General features: G+C 52.8%; 1 protein-coding gene across 2 annotated transcripts in view; it reads right to left on the bottom strand.

Annotated features, from left to right (window-relative positions):
- Positions 1-4,671: 4,671 nt before the first annotated feature.
- The window catches only part of CFAP77 (cilia and flagella associated protein 77), a 150,156-nt gene continuing 128,650 nt past the window's right edge, over positions 4,672-26,177 (bottom strand). The window contains exon 6 of one of the 2 annotated variants that reach the window (XM_040225452.1): positions 4,672-5,489. In XM_040225452.1, coding sequence (XP_040081386.1) covers positions 5,367-5,489 — 123 coding nt within the window. In that variant the 3' untranslated portion in view covers positions 4,672-5,366. Of the gene's footprint in view, positions 5,490-18,283; positions 18,749-26,177 lie in introns of those variants that run through there. The other variant, XM_040225453.1, reaches the window with a different exon arrangement.

Here is a 26,177-nt window from a genome sequence, read left to right as displayed (position 1 = left end):
ACTTCACGTGGCTGTGGTGAGGACTCTGCACTCGGCTCGGATCCTGGAGAATAGTGATTATGCCTTTCACATGACAACTACTAAGAATGATAGCCAGAGCTTTTCCTCTGGCAGGTTAGGTGCCCCCTCCGCCCCCCCCACCCCCCACCCAGAGAAGTCAGCGCTCCGCCCTGCCCTTTGCCTCAGGCCTTCCTACCGAAAGCAGTTTTTAACATGGTGGGGACAAGGGATTTGGGCAATATGGGACAAGGGATTTGGGCGATATGGGCCAAGCTTGGGTGCTAATATCTTTCTGCAAACAGATGGGCTGGACAAGGATTTGGACAGTTTGTGGGTTTCAAGGTCATGCTGCTCTCAATCACTTTTGTTGGTTCAGCTCAAAACCCCATGGAGCTCCTGAAACCCGAAAGAGAACATATTCTTTCTTTTCCTCTGTTCTTCTCTCCCTCCCTCCTACCTTCCTCTCTCCTCTTACCCTTGCCCCCCTCTCTTTCTCTTTCCCTCCCTTCCTCCTTCCTTCCTCCCCTGTAAACATGCATTCGGTCCTGCACACCGAGCGCCATGCTCCCTGCTGGCGATGTCACCAGGGCAGGATGGGATGGACTCTCATGCCTCAATCTCACAGAGTGCAACGACGCCCATCAACCTAAATTTGTCTCCAAAGATTATTTCCCAATTGTGAATTCACGTTTTTAAATTGCTTGCATTCAGTTCTAGGAACCTGTATAAAAAGCCAACCTAGATTTTTTTTTCTCATATAATGATGATTTCGAGCATCAAAGTGTTTCCCAAGTAAAAAGAAATGCAGGCGAAAGACGGTTTTGGTTCAGAAGGATGAATGCAAGAGAGGGGTTTTGATTGGAGACACAGACCTGTGTGTCTGTCACCAGGCCCACTTTGGCACCCGAGCTGCTGGTCTGCTTGCTGTCATGCACATGTGCTTGCTCTGGGCCCTGAGATCTGTGGGTCGAAGTTGGGAAGCTTGGATGAATGAATCAAAGAGCTAAGCCATCTCCTGCTGGACCCAGGGAACACCCAGGACTAAATTTGCATTGGTGGCCTTTGAGCACTGCTTTCTCTTCAGGCTTCTAGAAGCTCCCTACCAGGCAGAGCTCAGACATCAATCACCATTGGCTTGTTGCTACCATCCCTGCTAAACATCTTGTACAGTTGTCAGACTCCAGAACCCCATCTCCTTTCTTCTGGCTGAGAAGATTGTTAGTTACCTGGTTTGATCAGAGTAGGGGGTGGAAGGGACAGAACCAATGGGGTTTGGGCTCTAGTTTAAAAATCTGGAAAGAGGCTGAAGTCAGTGGGGATTCAGCGTGAAAAGAAAGCTGGACCTACCAGCCAAGAAGTCTGCTCTGGTCCTGGCTCAGCCCCGGCTTCTCTGGCAGGAGCAGACATGTCCTCAGCCCCCTCCCAGTTTTGTGAATCCTGTTTCAAAGTCTTAGTACCCCAGGACCCCGCTTGCTCCCACCTCCAGCCTAGTGCACATGAACACAGGCATTGCCTTCCTCCCACCTCTGAGGAAACTTCTGAGAATTTCAAGCTGACTGGGTGGGGGTCCAGACCAGCCACTTCTCAGAGGCTCAGGAGGACAGTACATATGGGCCTCTTTGTCTGGTTGACTCTCTGGTGGGGTTTGGCCAAGAAACCCAACCTGGAGGCGGAAAGGCAGAATGTTCCCAAATGCCAACCACCAGGGAAATGAGCAAAACCAGGTCACATCCCTGGTGAGGGCCAGTGTGGTGAGTGCTAGCGTGGCATTCTTTGGCACGTGATCAGGAGCTGTCCCCATATCTGCCCCTCTTTAATTGAGAGGTAGCTTTTGGGGGGCAGACTCTGGAACACACAGTGGACCGATCACTGGCTTGGGGCCGACTCACTGAGTGAAGTCGGGCCCCTTCGACATCTCTTTTCCACCTGTGAAGTGGGGAGGATGGTGGAGGAGGGAGGTTAGCAGATGACCCCTAAGGCCGCTGCAGACTGGAACTTTGGAGGGGAAGGCTCTGCCCTGGGTTGTGAAGGATGATCAAGGGCCCCAGTTGTGCCTCGAGGTTCCCCCAGCTCAGGCTCTGCGTGAGTGAGGACAGGCGTGCGGCCAACACGACAGGATACCTGAGAAGGCAGAATCGGACTGGAATCAGACCTGGGGCTTTGTGTGGGCGCAAATAATTCATGAGGAGGGAAGGACCAAGCTAGGGGAGGGAAGGAGGCCGGGAGGGAAGGGCCAGGCTCCTCCTTGGCCTCCTGCTTAGACCTGCCAGCGGGTGGCGCTGTAGGACAAGGAGCTGAGCAACTCTGCTGCGTGCTTGAGCCCGGCCCTGGACCACCAGCGGCTGGGGGACTCCGGGAGAGGGGGGATGCGTGCTCCTGTTGCATGGATCACAGCCCCGACCAGCACCCCCAGTCCCGCCCGACCCGCTGCAGAGGCAAGAAGTAATGGGATAGACGAAAGAGATTTCCAGCAGCGTTTTCTGGCCAAGTCCATATTTCTCCACCTTGGCCCCGTCCTTGGTAAAGCTGGCCTGGAGGGGCCGCTGGCCTGGAGGGCCCACTGACCAGTGGGGCATCTTGCTCATTGCCGTGGCAGATAGAGCCTAATTTGGGATCCTTTAGGCGATTCTGTGTCCTGATGTGTACCCCCCTATCCATTGTGGATTTCAGAGCAAGAGAGAGGGCTCCATTCAAACTGTCTTGACCTTCTTGGTGCATCTGGACACAAAGGCTCCTTGGAGCATCCTGCCCTCATCCCTTGACCTCCCTCAGACATCCGGTGTCCCTCTTCAGTGTGCCTTATTGATAAGAAAATTATCCGCATTCACCTGTTCTTTGAAAGTGCCGGAGTCTGCTAATCACAGGAGACACATGCTTCACCATCATCATTACCGAAGCTCGCTTGAGAAAGCATCTGGGGTGTGTTGGGGTCCTGACTTACAGATGAGGACACTGACACGGGGTCGCACAGAACGTTCTCAGCGGAGCTGGGCGTCATGCCCTGGAACGGCCGTGAGCTCAGTGACCAGGCCCCTCGGGCTGGGGTGCTGTTCCCAGGGCTCCGAAGGCTGCAGCTGGGGATGCTTGTCTGGTGCATGGGGCAGGAGGGGGACTTTAGACCCTCAGGATGGGGTGGGGGTCCATCAGGGCCCCGCTGAGCCAGATTCCTGAGGGGGTTGGTTAGTGTGTGCGGCATTTTTATGGAATTAGCTTCTAAGGAGCTGCAGTGCCAGCCTGTGTTGAGGTTGGGGAGGCTGTTCAAGAAACTCACTCAGATCTGTAGTCACAGACTCACTGTGTCTCTGCCGAGGCTGATGGACGACCACGCCAGGCACTCGGCCTGGGTGGGGGCGGGGGGCAGGAGCCACCGTGGATGTTCATACCGTGGGGCATTCCACAGGCCCCCAGCTCTGGGCCCTGGGGTCTTAGGCCCCTGATCCAGGACCACTTTCCCTTCTAGAGGAGGAGACAGGCAGTGAATAAGGGCTCATTGCTTTGCTGAGAATAAAACAGGTTGGTGTGGGTTTAACTGGGGGCTACCCCTGGTGGCTCAGAGGGTAAAGAATCTACTTGAGATGAGGGAGACCTGGGTTCTGTCGCTGGGTTGGGAAAATCCCCTGGAGGAGGGCATGGCAACTAACTCCAGTATTCTTGCCTGGAGAATCCCCATGGACAGAGGAGCCTGGGGGGCTGCACTCCATAGGGTCACGAAGAGTCAGACACACACACACTCCAGGGAAGGCCTTTTGAGTGGGAGACTTGTTCATATCTTTTTTTTTTTTCTGTCCACACCACACAACTTGCAGAATCTTTAGTTCCCTGACCAGGGATTGAACCTGGACCTGAGTCCTAACTGCTGGACTATCAAATTCCTATAGGGGACATCTTACCCTTTTTTATTTTTTAAACTAATTCCTGATTTTATTTTATTTTTGGCTGTGTCATGGGTCTCATGGGGGTCTCCTGGGGTTCCTGACCAGGGATTGAACCTGGGCCCTGGCAGTAAAAGCCGGCAATACTAACCATGAGCCCACCAGGGAACTGCCTGAGGGGGTTGAGGGGCCTTGGCGTTTGAGCTAAGATCTAAATGACAAGAAGGGGTGGGCAGGTGACAAGCTGTGGAGAAGGGATTGTGGGGAGAAGCAGGAACCTGATACAATTCTCCAGACAGATGATGGGGACCCGGAGATGAATCAGGGTGTTTTTGGAAGTAACACTGACAGGCTTGTTGATGGATCGGATGTAAGAGTGGAGGAAGCGGAGTCGTGACGGTTTTTGTCTTCAGCCTCTGGGTGGTCTCAAGTATGAGATGGGGGAAATGGAAGGAGAATCAAGTTTGGTGGGGAAAAAAGAATCCAGAATTCTTTCTCGGCTGTGCTGGTTTGAGATGAATGGCCGACGCTTGAGTGGAGACACCTGGCCCGGGGTGCGGGGCCTGGGGAGTCGCAGTTGGATAAATGAGTGTGGGATTCTGGGGAGAGATCCAAGTTGAAGGTCAGTGCTGGGAACCCTCAGACTAGCCAGGGGATTTTAAAGCTTGAGAGTTTGCCTGACTTCTTATAGGCGCTGGTCGAGATGTCGTGGAGAAAGTCAGGGCCCTTGGAGAGTCTGAGGCTGATTCTCACACTGGTTTACCGGTATTCAAATAAAGGCACAAGAGGAGGATGACAAATAGCTCTTTTAATTTAAAGTAGATCGGTATCTAATTTGTGGGGAGAAACCAGAGGACCTGCAGAAAGATGGAGGTACGAAGGGCCCTAGTCTGGGTGCTTTCAGCCCTGGAGGGCATTGTCTTTCAGGAGGTGGGAGGGGTGACCTTCCCAGGTCAGTGTTGGTGGAGGCGTCTTAGCCCTGAAGAGGTGAGGGCCCGCTCCAAGTAAGGAGCGTGGGCTCTTCCTGCCCTCAGGGGTCCCAGAGAAATAGTACTGCCATGGAGAGACATCAGGCATCCCCCAAAAGAAAAATTAAATCTCATGTTTGGAATACGAAATGAGGGCTTTCAAAGCATGATACTGTCACACTTTGTACAGCAAATACATGGGTTGTTTTTAATACTTGAGGACAGAGCCTTAGTCTGGAGCCTATAAAATCTGCCTTGAAACTTGAGTTTCTCTTATCAGGCTGGGGTTTGAGAAGCAAGGTAGAGTCCTGCTGGAAGAGGGGAGTCCCTAAGTGAGGGGTTGCTGGGGCTAAGGGGAGCGAGTGCGGCTAAAGGGGGGCTCAACTTAGCAAAAATAAGTCGTCTAAGACCCGAATCCGAGGTCCTGGCTGAGGCAGAACCCACAGAACGATGGGGGAGTGTCTTGTGTGAGTTGGGGCAAGACAGGCGAGTCCTTCAGAGAATTTTCTACTGCGTCAGACAGGCTTTAAGGGTGGGTGTAGTTGCCCATCCTCAGGGTCCCCTGGCGCACAGCACACTCTTCCCGGTGGGCTTTGAAGGCTCTCTGGCGATCAGCCTCAGTGGGGAAGGTCGCGAGATGGGGGCCCACCTGCGGACAGAGGGAGAGCCGGTCAGCGGGCATGAGTGCTCCAGGGCTCCCCCGGGGACGCCCCATCCTTCCATCTCTGATAATGAAAGTCACTGTCAGAGGGAACCAAGTGGAGGGAAAGTGCTGCCCTGCTGTTCCAGGGTGAAGTGGGGAGGACCCACCATGGGACAGGGAGGGGCGTCAGAGCAGAGCTGCCCGGTGCCCGCGTTTTTCCCTCTGTCTCGCTTGTTGCCAGGACAACGTGCACTTGATAAATATCACCTGCCGATGATGGCGGTCACCAGGCAGTGGGACCTCTCAGCCAGCATCATCCTTCAAAGCTGATTCTCCACCATTAAACCCCCAAACGAACCGCTCTCTCCAAGGGGGGCCGCCAGGCACAGTTGGGGCCCTGTCTGTCACTGTAAGACCATCTGACCTCCACCCCCATCCCCGCGGCTGACAGTTGGGCCAGAACCAGAGCCAGAGCCGAGGTGTGGGGGCCTCTGCCGTGAAATTGTTGTGCAGTCAGTATTTTGGCCAGTCTTTCCCTCTCGAGAAGTGGTGATGAGTGGAGACCCCTTCCGTCCCCTAGGCCTGCTGCAGCACCTCCAAATAGATGAGAATCCCCCCAAATGGCACTTCTCTTCTAACGGAGGCACGGGGTGGAAAGGGTTCGTTCAGGCTTGCTTGTTTCAAGGCGCGCATGGTTCATTCATTCATTCAGGCCACACGTGTTAACCACTGAGCTCAGCTCTGTGCCAGGCACTGGGTCCCACAGTGAACGAGGGGGACTCACTCTTCCTGGGCGGGGAAACGGTGTGGGTGATGGCCACATAGCTGTTTCATGAGAGTCCATGGAGTGCTTGGGGGCTGCGAAGAGCACAGAGAGATGGACTTGACCCTCCCCAGAGTCAGGGCCTCTCTGGGGAACAAAGGGGGCTTATAGGAGGAACTGGGGGTTCCATGCTAAGGGGGCTGCCTGTGTGCTGGCCTTGGGGGCCCCCCACAGCTCAGGGTCATGAGGGGACGTGGTGGTCTAGACGAAGGGTCTGCTGGAGCAGCTGAAGACTCTGCCGTGACTTCAGGATAAGGTGGGATCCACATGGCCAGCACAGCCACAGGCTCTCGTCAAGAGCCAGGCCAACGGACCCCTCCCTGCAAGGGTTAGCTAAGATCACAGAGCTGCAGGCAGCCTTCCAGTGATAAAAGGTGAGAGAAAAGAGAAATGGAGAGAGGATGAAGAAGAAAAAGAAAATAGAGGGAAGGCAGGCCTTCCCAGGTGGCTCCAGTGGTAAAGAACCCACCCGCCTATGCAGGAGACGTAAGAGACACCCGTTTTATCCCTGGGTCGGGAAGATCCCCTGGAGGAGGGCAGGGCAACCCACGCCAGTATTCTTACCAGAGAATCCCATGGACAGAGGAGTCTGGTGGGGTTGCAAAATGCTGGACACGACTGGAGCAACTTAGCACGCACAGACACAGAGGGGAGGCGGGGAGGGACTTGCAGGGAATGTCTCTGTGCTCCATGTCCCACACCCTGGTCCCCGTCAGGACTCACCATGGCCTGGGGACCCGCAGCCCCGGGGGGAGGTCATGGCTCACCAGAGCTCGACCTCCTTGCGAACCCTGTCAACCCCCTCAGCCCAAGGTCTCGGTCACAGGTTAGGGTGGGACATCTCAGGTCCAGAGAGACGGTGAGTCAGGGTGCATGCAGGGCCCAACGGCATCTGACTCCACTGTGTTCATTTTACAGGTGAGGAAACTGAGGCCCAGAGCAAAGTTGGTCCAGGGCCGGCCCCAAAGGGAATTAGGGACAGAGAAGCTCTGCCTTAGCAGCCCCCCTGCCCATGAACCCCTGGGTCCTAGGTTCTGGATTCCTTCTAGAATATTCTGCCATGGCTGCCACTCTGGCTGCGTCCAAATAGCACTGCAAAAACTTATTAGAAACTGCTAAAAAAAAAAAAATCAAATGGTGATGAGCAGATTGAGTTAGCTACTCTAGGACGTAAATTTGCATCCCTCATTCTTTGGGGGCTGTGGGCCCTCTGGAGTCTCTGCAGAAAGCCATGACCCGCTCCTCTGGAAAATATGTGCCCACGAGTCCTAAGGAACAAATAGTGCAGGAGATTCATGGACACGCTTCCCCCGTCCCTCTGTGGACACTCGTAGTGGCATTTCCGGGAGCCGTCCCAGCTCCAGCCTCAGGCCTCCTGTTTCTGGGCCGTGCATCAGGGTTGTTCCCCGGGCAGGGCCCGAGCCCAGGCCCAAAGCTCTGAGTCCCCCTGGGCAGGCCCTTCCCACCGTCACCGAAAACTGATTTCCATCAACCACAGTCTTTTATACTTTTGGCTATACAATAGGTCTTTGTTGGTTATCCATCTTAAATATAGCAGTGTCTACATGACACACCACAATGCTGTTCTCAGCTCGGTCTCCAGTTTCAGAACACTTACCAAGTGGCCTCGCGGAAGGTATTGAGAAGAGAGAAGGTCCAACACTTCATGCAGGACAGAAGTAGCCGTAAACAAAAGGCCTTTTCCAGGGTCCATCCTGCGTCCCCTCTGGCGTGGGACAGGGGCTTGTAAACAGTGACATGTGTCTCCTGACACCCGTGCTCCCCAGAAGGCAGCTAGAGATGCTCGGTAAGAACTCCTGGGCAGCCCGGCCGATGGAGAGGCCGAGCTGGCCTCCATGGTCATCTGTGGCATCCAGAGCGGCAACAGTCCTGAGCCGGGGGCCAGGTGCCAGCCGTTCCTCACTGCGAAGCACAGCTCTGCAGGCCCACGCACCCCTCCGGCTCTCGTAAAGGACTGACTGGTGACCTCCCAGCCAAAGGCACATCCATGTTCTAACCCCGGGACCTGTGACTGTGATCAGTATTTGCGAAAGGGGGCTTTGTAGATATGATTACAGATCTCGAGATGAGAATTATCCCGAGTATTCAGGTGGGCTCTGAATCCAATGACAGGCATCCTTGTAAGAGACAGAAGTCACAGGGAGAGGGGAAGGCCATGTGAAGACAGAGCCGTAGACTGGAGTGATGAGGCCAGAACTCGGGAATGCCAGGAGCCACCAGTGACTGCTGGGGCGTGATGCTGATGGTGGGTGGTGCTGATGGTGGGTGGTGAGTGGTATTGATGGTGAGTGGTGTTGATGGTGGGTGGTACTGACAGTGGGTGATGTGATTGTGTGCAGTGCTAGTGGCAGGAGGCTCGGAACACTGGTCTCCTGAGTAGATGTCAGGGGGACCCAGGTCCTAGGTGCTGCTCAGCTTAGAGGTAACCAGGTTAACAACAGCACACAAACAAAAGAGAAGCCCAGGGGAAGCTCTCTGTTTCCTTCCTTGGAAACTTTCTCAAGGAAGAAATACTCACTCATCCATCCATCTGAAAAGTACTTGTGAAGCACCTGTGTGCCAAGGACGCGAAGTGCCACAGCCTTTGTGCTTTGGTGTTCCTGCTGCCACGCCCCCCTGGTTTTCTACAGGGGCGTCTGGGGCACAAGAGGTTCGCCCCAGTGACTGACAACACACTCTGACACCTACTGTGTTCTCAGCAGCACTGGGCTGACATGTGGGAGGCAGGCATTTAGTATGTGGTCCCTGCTGTTGAAGGATTCCCATTCCTGCTGGACTTTCTCGGAGTTAAGTCACTCATGGGAGGGATGACTTCAGTCTTCCATGGGAGGGACCCAGGGGAGCACAGGTGAGTGTCCAGCCCCAGAACCCTGTAAGGTGGGGTTTGCACCTGCCCTGTTCCTCAATGACCCCCAGTGCCTGGCATGGGGCCTGGCATTCAGGACGTGTTGAAACAAAGTTGAAAAGACCGAACAAATGAGTGGATGAGTGAAGGAAGGAAGTGGGCAAAATTCACTGGGCTTCAGATGGTCAGGGCGGGTTTCTCAGGCCAGGTGGGACTTGATTACAGCCTGGGAGGATTGGGATGAGAGGGTGGGCAGGGGAACACAGCAGGGGAAATGGTGTCAGCAGAGGGAGAAAGTGACAGTCAAAGCAGATGCTTAGTGGCTGGGGCTGGGGGACTCTCCAAAGAGCTCACTCAAGCAGAAGCTTACTCCCCGGCCCTCATGGGACTGTTCTTTAGAAAGAGAAGTGAAAGTCACTCAGTTGTATCCAACACTTTGTGACCCCATGGACGGTAACCCACCAGGCTTCTCTGTCCATGGAATTCTCTAGGCAAGAATGCTGGAGTGGGTTGCCATTCCCCTTTTCAGGGGATCTCCCCAACCCAGGGATCGAACCCAGGTCTCCTGCATTGCAGGCAGATTCTTTACTGTCTGAACCACCAGGGCAGTCCATGAGACAGAAGGAGAAGAGAAGGGGCCTGTTCTGTACCCATGAAGTCCCCAGCTCCTGAAGCAGAATACAGAAGTCCACGGAGAGGGGCGTTTCGGCTTTCAGAACACCAAGAAGCAAGTCCCCCTCCGCAGAACATGCCCTGGAGACCAGCGACTGGGACCTTGGGCCCATGGCTGTTTTGCTAACAGACCTGCTGTTTGCCAGGCACGGTGCTCTTATTTAACACAGCCTCAGAGCATCCACTGTTATCTCCATCTTACAGAGGGGGAGCCAGGGGCCCCAGAAGGTTAGGTCACTCGCCCCAGGTCTCACAGAACCCCAGAGCCGTGGGGTCATCCCAGCCCCAGATCCTCACCGAGAAACTCCACTCTCTTAACAAATGCCCAGGAAATGAGTCAAGGGAAAGGCCCTGCTGGAAACCGGGCGGCTCCCATCCCGCCCGCCTGCACGTTCTCTCCTCCAAAAATAGCAGCTCCACCAGAGATGAGGGTCCTAATCACAAGTCAGGTCTCAAGCGTGTGTGGTCATGACCCCACAGACCCCTGGAGTCAAAGGATGAAGAGCCGTGGAGCAAAGAATTCCTTCGGAGATGCTTCTAAATTAAGCCATCTGCAGTCTGTCTCTGCCTGGAGCTAAGAAACTGTAACAGCTTTGGCAGGAGACAGCTCTGCTGAACGGAGCTGAGTCACTCTCAGGTCAATGCAGGTAAATAAGAGGCAAGCGCCACTGGCCTGCCAGCAGCCCTGGGAGCAGGGTGGACAGGTTGGCGAAGGCGCTGGTCCTGTTTGAATGGGGAGCATCTCAATACATTGCTCAAATAAGGACCAGGTGCCTGCACTACACGGGACCTTCCGGGGACGTGCTGGTGAATAAGGCCAACCCACACGGACCCTGCGAGATGGCACAAGAGGCGGCTGCTAAACGCACGGTACACGTCATCATTTAATGGCAATTAGTAGCGCTGTGGACTGGGGAATTCTAAGTCCATCTAGGGGCAGGAAGGTCTTTCTAGAGAGGATGAGGGAACTATCCAGGAGAAGAGGAAGGCAAAGATGTTCTAGACAAGCGGGACCAGCCCAAACCCTGAGCAAATGTGGCCAAATGGGAGAGAATGAAAGCCAGTGAGTGTGGCTGGGGAACACAGAGACAAGGCCGGGGAGGTGAGCAATTATCACTATCAATCCTTAAAAAAAAGATCTGTTAGGGACTGCAATCCCCTGCCTGGATGATACCCTTTGCCTCTCTGCAATCAGTTTGGAATAAAAGATTCCCAGAAACCTAGGGTTGGAAGAGAACTCAGAGATCAGTATCTCCAACTCTCCCATTATACAGATGGAAAAGCCAAGGCACAGAGGTGGGAAGTGATTCTCTCAGAGTCTCCGTGGTCCTGGGCAGAGCTGACACCAGGAGCCACTCCATCACCATTTCCTGAGGTCCCCGCTCCTGTCACTGTGGTCCCCATTCTGCCCGAGGGGATCTGGATTCCTGGATCCCATTTCCCAATTCACGTGAAAGCCTCTGTGCTTTTCTCGTCTGCATTGCTTTCGACTGATATCTTTAATTGTGCCTTTGACGTTCATTAATTTTGCTCTTGACTTTGTGGTTTCCTTCTTTGAAGTCTCTCTGTTGTTCTGTTTCCAGCATCTAGAGTTGTCTGCTTAGCTGTAATTGCCTTTTAATCTTTCTTTTTTCTCCTAATATTAACATTTATATAACATAGCATTGGCAACTATGTTTCCCTCTAAATTTTCTTTTATCTCATCTCACAAGTTTTGAGAATATTTATTTTTGTTTGATTCTCTTTTCATCTAATCTCCATCGAATTTCATTCGGATTTCTTCTTTAGTCCTGAGGTTATTTATAAATAGGGTTTTACATTTCCAAGCAATTTTGTTAGTTACGTCTGTGACTGATTTTCTAATTTAGTTTCTTTGGTGCCAAAGTGATCTGTGTGAATCAGATAGATTCTTTGGTGTTTGTTGAGTTCTTATGCTTGTGTGAAAAGTCGGATCCACTTTGGACGGAAAGTTACTATGTGGAATAAACTGGTGCCATTATAGAGAAGATGCCCACGTGACCTGGGTTAGGGGATAAGGTGTGACCGTTGCCCCTTCATCTGCATGCTCATTATTTCTCTTATTGAATAGTTACTGAGTACCCACTGTGTGCCAAGTGCTAGGAGTCAGGGAGAATTCAGATAGCCTCTGCTATCACAGAGCCAGGAAACTAGCAATAAAAATAGTCACCCAACTGCTTATTTGCTTATAGTCGTGCTATTAAAAGAAGTATAGTGACTTCCCTGGTGGTCCAGTGGCTAAGACTCCATGCTCCCAGTGAAGGGGGCCCAGGTTCTATCCCCGATCGGGGAACTAGATCTCACACGCTGCAACTAAGATGCAACTAAGAAAGAAAGGAACATAAGTATGATGCCATTTACATGAAAAATTTTAAACCTACAGAATGATCCCCTGTGTTGTTCAAGCCTGTGCATGAATCTAGTTAAATGGAAAGAAATTGGAGGAAAGAATATGCCCAGAAGTCCTGCCTGGCGTCCTCTGTGGGAGGGAGACGGGAGGACAGGGAAGCAGAGAGAGCTCCGGTTTTATCTGTTCCCTTTTTGTCGTTTTAAGATGAAAACACTAGGGATGATTTTCAAACTGCATTTTGGAGAAGCAACTTAGGGCCAGAAGTTTCTCCCTCCACACGCCCACAGTTTAGAGACTTATTTGTTGGTGATTTGTGTTGGATTCCATTTGAATCCTGAGTCCGGTCTCCAGGGTCATTACCAGTGGTGTGCGACTTTGGCTTGAGCTCCCAGTGGGAGGGGCTAATCCTTGGGAATGATCTAGAGATTTTGATCACCACTGTTGAGTTCACAAACTGAGCAGCTTTCCCACAATACCCCTCACCCTGACACATCCTCCTAAAAGGGGCAGGGGGGCCAGACTGCTTTCCCAAACCCCTCTCATGAGCCACACAATGATTCCCCAACTGGACACTAAAATCTCCATTGCCCAGTCTGGGGGCCAAGAAGTCCGGGTAGAATCTGAGAAAAAATAGCCGAGTTAACAACAACAGAAAAAAATCTCCCCAAGAACTAAAAAAAAAAAAAAATGACAGCTATAGAGATTTTAGTTTAGTTTTTTTTTTTAAGTGACAGCCGCTCAGGTGACTGGGAGAGAGATTCGCTTTAAAAGATTGAGAGGCTGTCTCCTCTAATGAGAGGTACTTGAAAATTATGGATCAGTCCCAGGTCAGTAATTTCTGTCAAGCTCGGGCAGCTGGAGGTCAGAGGCCCCGTAGAACACAAATCCATGTAGGATGTCGCTGGTGGAAGCGGTGGGTCCTGGACTCTGATGGAGCAAGTCTGCAGTGTGAGTAATTAACAAAGGCGGAAGTCTCTCCTGAGACATCTGGTCCCCTAAATTGTTATTCTACTACAGCTCTAATTTCTCTGTGGTCCAAAAATAGATGGAGCAAGGACACAGGGCCTGACCCGCTCTGCTGACACATGCTGTGTTTTCAGAGAACAGCCAAACCTGGGCTTAGAAAACAAACTTCCTGCCTGCCTGCGAGATCTAACGTGGGACCGCGGGGAACCGTGTCAGGTGAAGGGGGAGGGGGCGAGGAGTCGGGACAGGGCATCTTCACTGACAACGGAGGAGACTGATTCTCAGGACGGTTAAGACACTGGCTCAAGGAGACCCAGCTACTACGTGGCAAAGCTGGACCCGGGAACCAGGTTTCTGCTCCACAGACTGAAGTTCTTGAGACTCACTGGGGCAGAAGAAAAGACAGTCATGCCTTTGTCTTTGAGCAGGAGAATCGATTTGCTATTTCCAGAAGCCAAACAAAATCACTAGATCATTCCCAAGGATTAGCTAAGGCTAGTCGCCAGCAGTTGAGATCAAAATTGAACAGTGAATCTGTTTGCCAGATGCTGGTAGATAAATCATAGGGCAACCCCAAGGCAGGGTGTTTGAATTTTCTGAAAAACTCTGAGTTGGTGCCCATCTCTGCTCCTTCAGTGTCTAATTTTAATAGGCTCCAGGTAAGTGAAGCTCCAATACTTATAGCCACCTGATCCGAAGAGTCGACTCACTGGGAAAGACCCTGATGCTGGGAAAGATTGAAGGCAAAAAGAGAAGGGGGCGGCAGAGGATGAGATGGTTAGATAGCGTCACCAACTCACTGGACATGAATTTGAGCAAATTCCGGGAGAAGATACCCTGGAGGAGGGCATGGCAACCCACTCAAGTATTCTTTCTTGGAGAATCCCATGGACAGAGGAGCCTGGCAGGCTACAGTCCAGGGTCACAGTCAGACACGACTGAGTGACTGAACGACAACAATAACAACAAAAGTGAGAGTCACAGTATCTCACCGGGGAGGCTGAGGACACCCCGGGAACCCCCTCATCTGAGGCCATTTCTTGGGGCCCCATTATCCCCCTGTTCAGGGCTCTAAAGACAGAATCTGGGCAATGAGCACTCATCTGACTCCAGTGGGCTGCTTTCCCCCGATTTTTAAAATAGCTTTATTGAGATATAAGGGCTTCCCTGGTGGCTCAGCAGTAAAGAATCCGCCTGCAATACAGCAGATGCAGACTCAGCTTTGATCCCTGGATCGGGAAGATCCCCTGGAGAAGGAATGGCAACCCACTCCAGTATTCTTGCTTGGGAAATCCCATGGACAGAGGACCCCGTGGGCTACAGTCCATGGGGTGGCAAAAAGCTGGACATAACCTAGTGACTAAACAACAATAACAATTGAGATATAATGCATACACTGTAAAATTCACCCAAGTATATAAATCTTTGCTGTTCACCTGAAACTAACATGACCTTGTAGATCAACTATACTCAAATATAAAATAAAAATTAAATTAAAAATTTTTTAAAGAAAAAAAGAATGTTTTCTCCCAAAGAAGTGTATACATCAATGATTTTTAGTATATTCATAGGGCCATGCAACCACCAGCACAATGTAAGTTTAGAATATTTTCATAATTCCAGAAAGAAACCTTGGACCCCTAGGAACTGCACCACTTTCCCCTCCCTGCAGCCCCTGCAAAAACAAATCTCCTCTTTGTCTCTAGGCATTTGCCCATTCTGGATATTCCCTGATGATCAAGTCATATAGTACATGGTCTTTGGTGATCAGCTTCTTTCACTCAGCTAACATCCTCAAGCTTCCCCTATGCGGTAGCGTGGCAGTTTATTCAAATGGCCCCTCTAAGGCAGTGATGGCAAGTAGGTAGCACTCCCCATCATGGTGTGGCCACATTCGGTCATAAAATATTCTCAGGCTAAATAGAGGCTCCTGAAAAAGTGTGCTGTGATTGATTAGCAAGGTCTGCCATGGGCACGGGAGGGAGAGTGCACCATGGCTTTGCTCTAAGAGATCAAAACAGGGTCTCCCATGGTGACAAGGAGGCAGCACAAAGACTCAGAACCCTGGGAGAAGACATCCCTGTGTTCACCTGCCCTGATTTGTCTCTCTCCCTCTGGGGGCGACCTTGGGGCACCTTCACCCGGGATGGCCAGTGGGTAGGGTAGCAGGAGGGAAGAACACGGAGAATGAAAGAGAGGAGACGGAGGGACCAGCAGGAGGCTGGCGAAGGAGCCAGCATGGACTCCCCAGAGTCTTGTTATTTATAGAGTGGGCCCCCCGCCCCCCCTTGGGCGTAGGTGCAGGAGACAAATAAGGACTAACACATGCTCCATAGTCATCCCGCAGGGGCTATCCCACAGGGGACAGCGATATGTGCCACTTAGAGACATTGCTTCTGCTTTTCAAAACCATTAAACCTTCATTTAGGATGCAAAGCAGAGGCCAGAATCGTGCTGGTCGTGGCTTTCCACGGGGCCTGTAAGAAGAGGAAGTTTCCGGTGATAAAGCCTTGAGTGTGGTTCTGAACTGTGCTCAGCACCACATCTGCCCCAGCCGGTCCTTTTGTCCGGCCGTCCATCACGGGCTGGGCCAGCGCCCACAGGCTCTGGGAGTCTGCCTGCCTCGGGGTGCCTCTGCAGAAGTTCCATCCGGGAGGCCTGGAAGCCACCGAACTCTCCGGTCACGTTGGCTCTGCTTCCTGCCTTCTCTTTGAAAGTCCCCAGGAGAAGGGTGTCAGGCCAGGAGCTGGTGTGTGGGGGCCAAATGCAACTTGGGCAGAGAAAGCCCCTTTCCCTCATCTCCACCGGAGCCCCCTACACACACACACGCACAGACTTGCGCGCACACCCCAGGATGCAAATGATAACCGCAGAGCCATCACTTGTGAAGCTTGACAGAAAATAATGAGAAACACTAAATCTTTTATAAGGTCAACACTCGCCTTAGCCGAGCAGCTGTCAAACAAGAAAAGAATTTAGCGCCGGAGCCACGAAACTTCCATCGGCTCATTAAGCCCAACAGGGCCCGGGCCTGGCGTGGCGGAGGAGACGCGGGGCCTTTCCGTTTTGTGTCAGTAATTTGCGGCGGAGGAGGAAGAAGAAACAGCCCGCGCCAAAGGGGTCTGGGGGGCGGCTGGGGAATCGTTAGGACGCCGGGAGCGGCCCCGGCTCCTAATTGGAAGCATTGGGCATTATCAACGGAGGATTTGCCTCAGTTCCCTGACAGCTCGTGGGCCCAAAATGATCGCCCACTTGTCAGTGTAAAAGACCATTAAAAACAAACCATTTTGATTTAATTGGAGGCGGTGCACCGTGGGGCCAGGTGAGGCTGCTTGGTAGCCCGGCTCCCCCCAAGCTGCCGCCCCCTCGATGATGGGGCTGGGAGTGGGGGTGGGGTGAGGGTGGGGGCTGGAGGCGAGCGTTTTCCAGACTTTTCTTCACCTTTCAAAAACTGTCTGAGAAAGGACTGAATGGGAGACGGAAAGGGCTTCACAGTGGCGGCGAGGGCTGTTTTCAATGGGGTTGTCAGCATGCAACCGTGACAAGCAGAGCTGCCAGGAAGTGGGGGGGGCGGTCTCCCCTTGCCTTTTCAGAGCTCAGATGATGGGCGTCTGCTTGGCGCTCTTCTGGGAGGTGGCCCAGAGGCGTCTGGCTGGAGTGGGGTCAGCCTGCGGGGGTGGAGGGCTATCCCAGCTGGACAGGTTCACCCACCCACCCCACTTAGACCTGTCAGGACGTGGATGGTCACGGCGGGGCTCTAATCTGCAGTGGACAGCGGAACTTCCTTTACTTTAATTGACTTTTGTTTTAAACTCAAGCGAAGGAGGGAGTTAGGGGAGGAGGCAATGTGCTGATGGAGAACCTTTGTGAACAGGGCAGGCCCAAGAGACGCGGGTGCTCACCCTATGGAGGCCGCGGCGGTGAGGATGCCTGGTTGAGAACTGCTCATCCTCTCAGAAAGAGGAGGCCGATGGCTGCAGATACTGACCTGAACTCCCAGTGGGTCCTCCCATCAGCACGGGGGCCTCCAAGCACACGGAGCATCTATCCGCTTGTAGCTTTCTGAGTCAGAGGGTAGACTCCCTGATGCCCGGGACTGTGCTTTCCATGTGGATACTCGGTATTGTGTGCACTGTGGGTACTTGATAAATATTAATTGGCGCCTGCCAGATCTCAGAGAGGGCTATATCTTTGTGTATTAATCTCACCCTCCCTACCCCGGCCCCGCGAGCAGGGGTTTCATTTGCTGCCTACTGCTTCCCCGCCAAGACAACATGAGCAGACCATGCAGTGCTGGAGAGCATCTTCCCGAGGGCGAGGGGGGAGTCGCACCAGCCCATCTCTTCATAAACTTCTACTGTTCATCGTGATGAAGGATCAAGCTGGGAGGAGACACCAGATCCCTGGCGAGCACTGAATTCCAGAGCTTCCGATTTTGCTGCTGAGTTTAGGCAATGGGGATTCCTTAATTACTTTCTCTGGAAATTTACCTGACAGTGCTTTCCCAGGTAGAGGCAAGGTGGTTATCCAGGCGCATGGTTCCTCGGTTGACAGACTCTTTGATTTTGTGCTTGGTTGCAAATTAAGTCCTTTGCTGAGCTGTCCATGCAGTGCCCGTCAGCACTTTATCGCTTATTCATATTGGTTGTTGAACAACTCCTGTTGCCGGGGAAGCTGGGAACATACTCAGATGTGTGGTGTCCATGGCTCATTGGGGTGGGGTACAGGCTTGGTGTTGTCTTTCCCCTTTTTTCTTTTTAGAATAATAAGCTGGAAGATTCTTCCAGTATCTTTTAAGGAGGAACAGACTCTGTGGTTGAGAAGGCTGATCTTGTCAAGTCACAAATAGGAATATTAGAGTTAAGGATCGTCAACTGGACAGCAAGGACATTGATGCCATATTCCAGACACTGTTCCTGGGAAATGTCGATGGACAGGGGACCTTACTTGACTGCTAGGGGTGCCCTGTGGACATTCAACAAATCCTGGCTGGATTGTTGGATGGACAGAGGGATGGATGGATAGATGGATGGATGGATAGATGGATGGATGGTTGGATGGATGGATGGATGGGTAGATGGGCAGATGGATGGATGAATGGATGATTGGACTGATGTATGGATTGTTGGACTGATGGATGGATGGGTTAGGAGCCTGAGATAAGGCAACAGAGTCCTTAGAAATGCCTCTGAGATTCAAATATCCTTAAAGATCCTCTCCATCTCCTTCAGCTAAACCTCTAAGGAGAAGGGGTTTTTTATTTTCTTCAATATTTGTACCCGCAGTTTTGTTCAGAAATATGTAGAAAGGCAGTTCCAGTTGACAAGTCCTCTGTGACAGTGGACAAAAGTAGAGAGTGTAAGTTGAGTGGCAGGCATCGTGGCATCCAGGTGACCCACGGCCCCTGCAACACAGGGTCTCACCTTCCAACATTCAGAACTCTGCCCGCAGGAACAATCCAGAACCAGGACATCAGCGACAAAACAGTATCTTACTCCAGGTATTTGCAGAGCTGTTACTTAGAAGGGGAAGCAGGTGGCTCCATGGGGTTCCAAAAGGAGAGACACGACCTGGAGGTGGAAGGAGGTAGAAATGGGCAGAACTTCAAGTGAACCTGAAAAAGAAGCTGCTGTGGACTGAATTGGTTCCCTCTAAAATGCATGTGTGAAGCCCTGCCCCATAGGGTGATGGTATTTGGAGGTGGTTCAGTTTAGATGAGGTCATGAGGATGGGACCCCCATGATGAGATTAGCGCCCTTTTCGGAAGAGATGCTGGAGTGCTTGCTTTCCCACTGTTTGCTGTGTGAGGTCACAGTGAGAAGGTGGCTGTCCATAAGCCAGGAAGAGAGGCTCATCAGATCCTGTCCATGCTGGCACCTTGATTTCCAACTTCCAACCTCCAGAAATAAATATCCATTGCTTAAGCCACCCAGCCTACGGTATTTTTGTAGCAGTGTTCTGAGCAGATTAAGACAGACCTCCGGGGACTTCCCTGGAGGTCCAGTGGTTAGGATTCATGCTTCTACTGCAGGGGGCACAGGTTTGATCTCTGGTCAGGGAACTAAGGTCCTGCATACTGTGCAACATCACCAAAAAATAAAAAATAAAAGACAGGCATTCATAAACCTTATGGCTAGTTAACAAACAACAGCCTGCCTCCCAGGGGACGTTCCTTTTGAACCCCTGGCCTGCTTTATGTCAAACACATGAAAGGGCACTGCCTGACTTGGTAAATATGCACTTTGAACACATCTGTGTAGGAGGAGATGACATTGACCCAGGGAGCTGGGGAGCTACCCCAGACCCACTGGATCGGGGGCCCTGGGGGGAGGGTGGACCTGGAATCTGCATTTTAAACCTCTCAGAGGACTCCAGGTACAGCCAAGTTTGAGAACTGTTCTTCTAGAAGAGCAGATGGCAAAACCCTGTCCGACCCAGAGATGCTACTGCTCCAGGACCTTGCCCCGGCCAGGCCCCTGCCGCGTGCTTTGCATGCACAGTTGCATTTGATTCTGCCGTGACCCCCACTTTACAGATGCAGAGGCAGGCTGGGTCTGGAGCACCAGCGTAGTTTCCAAGCCCCATGGGTTCAGCCCTGTTACTGGGCTCTGTCTCTGCCTTGCACCGTTTGATACAACAAGCTTGAACCCCCGATCAATGGGCTCTTTCCTCTTTAGCCTTGGGGCCAAGCTGGAATTTAAAAAGTGCTCAGGGGGTTTGTCAAGGTCTAAAGGCGATCAGGGCAGTGGGAAGTTTTGTTTATTGCGGGGGGTTCAATCAGCCAGAGCAGGGCCAGCCACGACCCTCTGGACACCTATAAACACCTGAGTTCCTGACTACCCTTCACTTTCGTTTCCAGGTCCTGCGTTTGGCCCTCACTGGTCCCTGACCTCAGTTGCAGGTCCTTAGTATTTATCTGCCCTTCCAGGGCCTGAGGCCTGGAGGTAGCGGGCCAGAGGGCTCAGCCACCACCCGCCACCTTTTAACAGCAGCCACTGAAGCCTCCAAGCTTTGGTTTCCTCATCTCTGAGATGCATGACTTATCCCTGTCACGTAGGGCTGCTGTGAACATCGACACAACAAGACCGTCCTTCAGAGCACGCAGGGGAGCCCCTCGGCAGCTCTTGAAATGTGCGAGCTGTTGCTGAGGGCTTTCTGCTGTCCTCTGGGAGCCCCATCTTCTTGGATGTCCTTCCCGCCATGCCTCCAGCCAGTGGACTTCGGTCAAACTACCCACATTGTCTGCACCGCGGAGGCATCATCTCCCAGGATCCCTTTGAGCAGAGGAAGGGAAGAGGGCAGAGAAAACATCGCCGTTGTGTCAATTCCTCCCCGACGCGTTGTGTACTCTGATGTCCATGAACTTGGAACCTCCCAGGGGAACCAGGGAGGCTGTGTTTTTTTGCTTGCGGCTCGTGGATACGAGGATACCAGCCTCTGCATTCATCCTGCCTGCACTGTTGACAAACCTCAGTTTGAATGAACCCCGAATTATCTGAGTAGGTGATTTGATGTTTTTTATCTGCGAGACCCTCCTGCTGGGCATATGCCAGGCGTCTAGGACCCCCGTTACGCCCGCAGCCTTGGTGCCAAGTGACAGAAGCTGACAAGTGGGGATGTACAGAATTGAGGGATCCATGGGAGACAGGGAAGGAGTCCTTCCAGAGGGGGCAGATGTTAACCTGAACGCGTTCTCAAGCCCAGGGAGATTCCCTTTAGATCGCGGAGGATGGATTCTCTTACGGATGAGCTGGAAGAAGAAACCGGGGACCTGGAAAGTCTTATCAACTCCCCAAACTCAACATGAGATTCTAGCCATCTCCAGAGATTAGACGTATATACCTGATGTCAAAACAGGCTGGTCTTAGTCTATTTTCCAGCTGATTTTCAACACGAAATGGCAACCATCTTACAGAGAAACCTGAATGAACTTTTCCGCCAACCCGATATTTTGACCACCCAGTGGGGGAGGGCGGAAGTGCCTCCCTGATTAAATTGCAAATTCTCGGGTGCTGGAAAGATTACAGGGGCAGCCGGGCTCGGGGGCGGGGTGGGGGGGGATCCCCAGGTTGCAGGGCTGTTTCTGGTGTGCTGGCCAGCTCCCGCCTCCCCTACGACGCCTGCCGCCTCCCTCCACGACCCGGGTGCGCCCAGACTTCGAGATTTCTCCAGCAGCGCCAGAAATGTTGCCTCTGTCTCCTCTAGCCTGCCCCCAGCTCACCAGCCTCCCCGTTCCCACTTGTCCGCGTTCTCAGAGCTTCGGCTCACCGCGATTTGAGCAGCAGGTGCCTAAAAACGCTGCCTCTCTGAGGTGCCGGGTTATGCAAAACCAATTAAGCCCCTGCCTCTATTCCTTCGCGAGTCAGCCTTCCCGCATACTGATCTGATTTATGATGGAGCGGAGAGTGGAATCTGTATTTAGGGAAGACATGTCAAGAGCATCAGGGCCTCTGAATCATTCTTCCCCTTGCCCCATCTCCCCGCGTGTGACATATTCCATCCCTGCTCTCAGTGCCCTACACGGCACCCTGAGATGATTCTTATTCCAACGCTACAGCGAGGCAGGGTTCTTAAAATACATCCCTGGTGCAGAGGCCTCGGGGAGGGCCAGTCCACCTGGAGTCTGCCCTTCCTGGGTCAGCGAGGAGTGACTTCGGGGCTGGAGACTGTGCGGGCCCTCTGGAAAGAGGGCGGCTGCAGGGTGGACGGGCTGAGAGGCCGCTCTGGGGCTTTAACAGAGAGTTAACCTTCCAGCCTGCTATGATTTGTAAGAGAGCTTAAAGGTGGGAAAGAAAATCCTTTTCTTAGATTCAGCAGCTTCCACTAATCAGCTCCATCTCTGGGTGTCACTGCTTGGCTGACTGCTGAATTTTTTTTTTTTCCCTTCCTTGCTGTCTCCTGTTCTATTAGGGAGTCAGGGGCCCAGGAGACCCAAGGCAGGGTTAGTCTTCCACAAAGAGAGGAGTCTGATCCCAGCGTTCAGAGCACAGGAGCTTGTAAATCAAACTGTTAGCTTAATAGCTTGGGCCATTATTCTAAAGCAGTGGGGCTGAAACCGAAAGCCAAATGAAAATATAGTCAATTTGTTCATACTTTAGTGACTGAATGACTATGTAATGTCAGTGGGGTATCGGGGCTGTAGAGGGCTTGGTGGGGGAGGGGCAGAGGGTTCAGGTTGAAGCAGAGACCCCAAGATGCTTGGGCAAATCCCCCTCTAGAGTGGATCTTGGCAATTATAAAACAGACTTAGCCATAGAGGTCCAGACTCCACAAGTCAGCCACTTTCTTGGCTGGGGGAGAGTGCCGGCCTCTGACCTTCAGGCCTGATGGAAACTGCTTAGGGGAGACCAGGCCTCGCCAGCAACTCTGGGAGCGCTCCGTGAGCCGTGGAGAGGAACAGAGCTGAGAGAGGCTTGAGCACAGGGACAGGCACCCCGGGAAGGATGTAGAGTCCCTGCCCTTTAAAAACATTTAAAAATTATTTTATTATTCCCATTGCTATTTTATTTATTTTCATTTTTTTTGGCCTTGCCATGCAGTGGGATCTTAGTTCCTTGACCAGAGATCAAACCCGTGCCCCCTGCATTGGAAATAAGGAGTCTTAACCACTAGCCCACCAGGGAAGTCCCTAAAAAACATTTAAAAAACCCTAACTGGCTTTGTAAAAGTTATATGTACTCACTGTAAAAATGGAAACTGCAGGAAAGAGAGTCTGAGAAAATCAAACAGGCTCCAGCTCACCCCAGGAATTACTGCTGCTGCCACTCGGGGCCCCCCTCCTGGACGTCTGTTCTGGAGCACTGACCCCACATGACGGATGGGTGCCTCCATTCAGACAGGGTCACATAAGACAGGTTCTTTCCCCCAATAATATGTAGGTCAAGCAGTACTAAACCAGGGAAGTATGATTAAAATGCCAATAAGTAGAGGCTAAAGTCAATATTTTCAATGGTGGACTTCCCTGGTGGTCCAGTGATAAGAATCCACCTGCCAAGGCAGGGGACACGGGGTTCGATCCTTGACCCGGGAGGACCCCACACGTCACAGGGCAGCCGAGCCCAGGCACTGCAACTATGGAGCCCATGAGCGCTTTCGAGCCCGCACTTGGAAACGAAAGAAGACAACAGGGCGAGAAGCCCGCTCACTGCAACCAGAGAGTCGCCCCGCACCCTGGTCACCACACACAACGGCGAAGACCCAGCACAGCCAAACATAAATAAAATGCATTAAAATGTTTTCAGTGGCTGCGTAATATCATGATGCTGTACACTGTCTCTGTAATATCTGTGTAATGTGTCCCAACATATACTTAAGCTAGTGCTTGGCCTGCGACATCTCCAGCCTTTCACTGTCGCTGTCGAGACCACCATAAATATAGGGGGCACCCCACTCCTTTGTCTTTGGTCCTTTATCATTAGTAGTCTTTTCATAAAAGGGGATAAAACTGTCTGTTTTTCTTGATTTAATACCAGGAGACCAGAGAATATATGGTTCAGATTGGGTCGCTTTTGAGAGCAGAGGGGCACTTGTTAATAATTCTGCCTCCCAACCAGCCCCAGGGAGGGCTGTCTTCGGGAGCCAGACCCCCTCCCTGCCCAGGGACACCCAAGGAGGCTTCCACAAAAGGCCAGAGAACAGGCTGGGCCAACTGGAGTGTGCATGGTGTTGGAGGTTTCGTTATGGGAGGTCATCCCCACCCCCAGACTCGGGGCTGCCAACTCAGGTTGACATCCCCCCAGCATTTCAGGCTGAGAGAATTGGACGCCCAGGGCTGGAAATTCTCCAAATTTCCCCATCTAGCCGTCCACCTGCACAGTTACCTGTCTCCGCCAGCTGTCTGTCCACCTTACTCTTTGCCTGTCACCAACAGCCCTATGGAGGCATATTGTCATCGCTGAGAACAGGGTCTGACACAAAGGCACTCAGGGATAAGGTCTGTAAATGAATGAATGAGTGAACGAGTGAGTGAGTGAGTGAATGGGTGATCACCAGGACCATCCTCGTGGCAGCTGCCATTTTTGGCGGCTTGATAAGGGTCGGTGCTCTGCTAAACACTGGGCACGTGTTCCCATCAAACACTCCCAGCAGCTCTGCTAACAGGCACAGGCCCATTTTACAGAAGAGAAAGCGGGACCTTGGACAGGTCAAGCCACACGCCAGGTCAGGAGTGGCAGGGTCACCACCCGGCGCAGGTCTAGCTGACCCTGGAGTCACGCACGCACAAACATACTGCACCGCCCCCGTCTCCCGCTCTGCTGGCCCCCAGTGCACCTCGTGGAGGGCAGAGACAGCCCGGCCAGCAGGAACAGAAGGTGCAGGCCCCAAGCCCAGCGGTGCCCCCACTCAGGGACGAGGCGATGAATTCATGTCCCTTCTTGAGAATGAGGGCCTGTCCCAGTTCACCCCAGCTTGGGGTCTGCAGCCTCCACGAGCCCCATGCTTCCCGCCATGTGGCTGCTTGGTCCTGGAAGCTGGAGTTTCTTAAGAGACCCTTAAGAACCAGTGCCCCACCACCCCATTTTCAGGTGGGGAAACTGAGGCCCAGGGAGGGCCAGCCACTGACCCAGGCCCGGGGGCTGGCTGGCGGCTCGTCGTGAGCATCCTGGCAGAGAGGCCACTCGCCAGCTGTCGGCCGACCCTGCCTCTGGGCACTGGCCGTTGCACGGTAACTGCTGGCTGCACAGCCCAGGAGGTAGCACTGGAACCCGTGTGTCTGGAAAGGGAGCCCCACCGAGGGGTGCTTCTGCTCTGCTCCCTCCCATGGTCCCTCCAGGCTCAGACAGGAGGGGCCCCGAGTGGCACTGGTGGGGACGGTTGGGTGGAAAGCCAGCTCGCTCTGCACTGACCCGGCCCGGGAGCACCCGCACCCTGCCTGCTGCTTTTCCATGTGAAAGGTGTTTAATTATTTCTGACAGAGTTCAGCGTCGACATCTGTTCGCGAGCGGGGAGAGTCCATTTAGGTTATCCATCACCGTGACAGATTCCACTTTTTTGGAAGAGCCTTTTCCTTTCATAATGGGGCCGGGTGGGGAAGGGGGGCAGGCGGATCAGCACAGACACGAGGCACAAAGACCTTCCCCGGGCCCCGACAACAACCAGCACCCCCTCCCCGCCCCAAGGGAGGAGCGGCTCTAGCCACGACTGGCCCTTGTGGGTCCAGACCCCACCGGTGGCTGCCGGGCTGGCAGGCACTGGGACATTTAAGTTGGGAAGGGGGTCTCACAGGGCCTGGGAAAGGCTCTTCGACTCTGTCCTCCTGGGCGGCACTGGCCATCCATTCGTCCACCCGATCCTTCACTCGTTCTTCCCACAAGCACTTACTGGTCACCTGGTGGGTGGCTCAGTGGTAAAGAATCCACCTGCTGATGCAGAAGATGTCGGAGACCCAGGTTCAGTTTTTGGGTGGGGAAGATCCCCTGGAGGAGGAAATGGCAACCTAGTCCAGTGCTCTTGCCTGGGAAATCCCAAGGACAGAGGAGCTTGGTGGACTACAGTCCATGAGGTCACAAAAGAGTCAGACACAACTGAGCGACTAACATTGAAAGTGTTAGTCACTGCTGGGTGTCAGGCCCCATGCTGGGCTCCTGGGACCCAGTGGGGACGCAACGCACGTGTCCTTGTGGGCTCACACTTCACTGGGGAAGATGGACATTGAACAACGAGTGGCCCAGTTAATGAATGAATTGCAGTGCAGCTAAGTGCCTCAAAGGGGCAGAAAAGAGCCCATTGGTATCAAAGAGGGGACCTGCCGGGGCAGGACTGGAAAGTGAAGGATAGTGTCCTCAGGAGGCATCACTGCCCAGCCACCCAGAGAAGAGGCCCTGGACCAGGCAGGAACCCCTTTCTCTCAGGGCAAGTTCCTTCCCCTCTCTGAGCCTCAGTCTCCTCATCTGTAGAATGGGACCTTTGCGTCTATGAGATAACGCATGTCTGGCACTTGGGACACAGTAGGAGCTCAGGAAGTACTTTTCACGGGTGGTATTTCCCAGCAAGGAGGGG

This window comes from Oryx dammah, unplaced genomic scaffold (assembly GCF_014754425.2).
Source record: "Oryx dammah isolate SB20612 unplaced genomic scaffold, SCBI_Odam_1.1 HiC_scaffold_25, whole genome shotgun sequence".
Lineage (NCBI taxonomy): Eukaryota > Metazoa > Chordata > Mammalia > Artiodactyla > Bovidae > Oryx > Oryx dammah.
The sequence above is the reverse complement of the archived record's forward strand: the minus strand, read 5'-3'. Positions and strand labels throughout refer to the sequence as shown.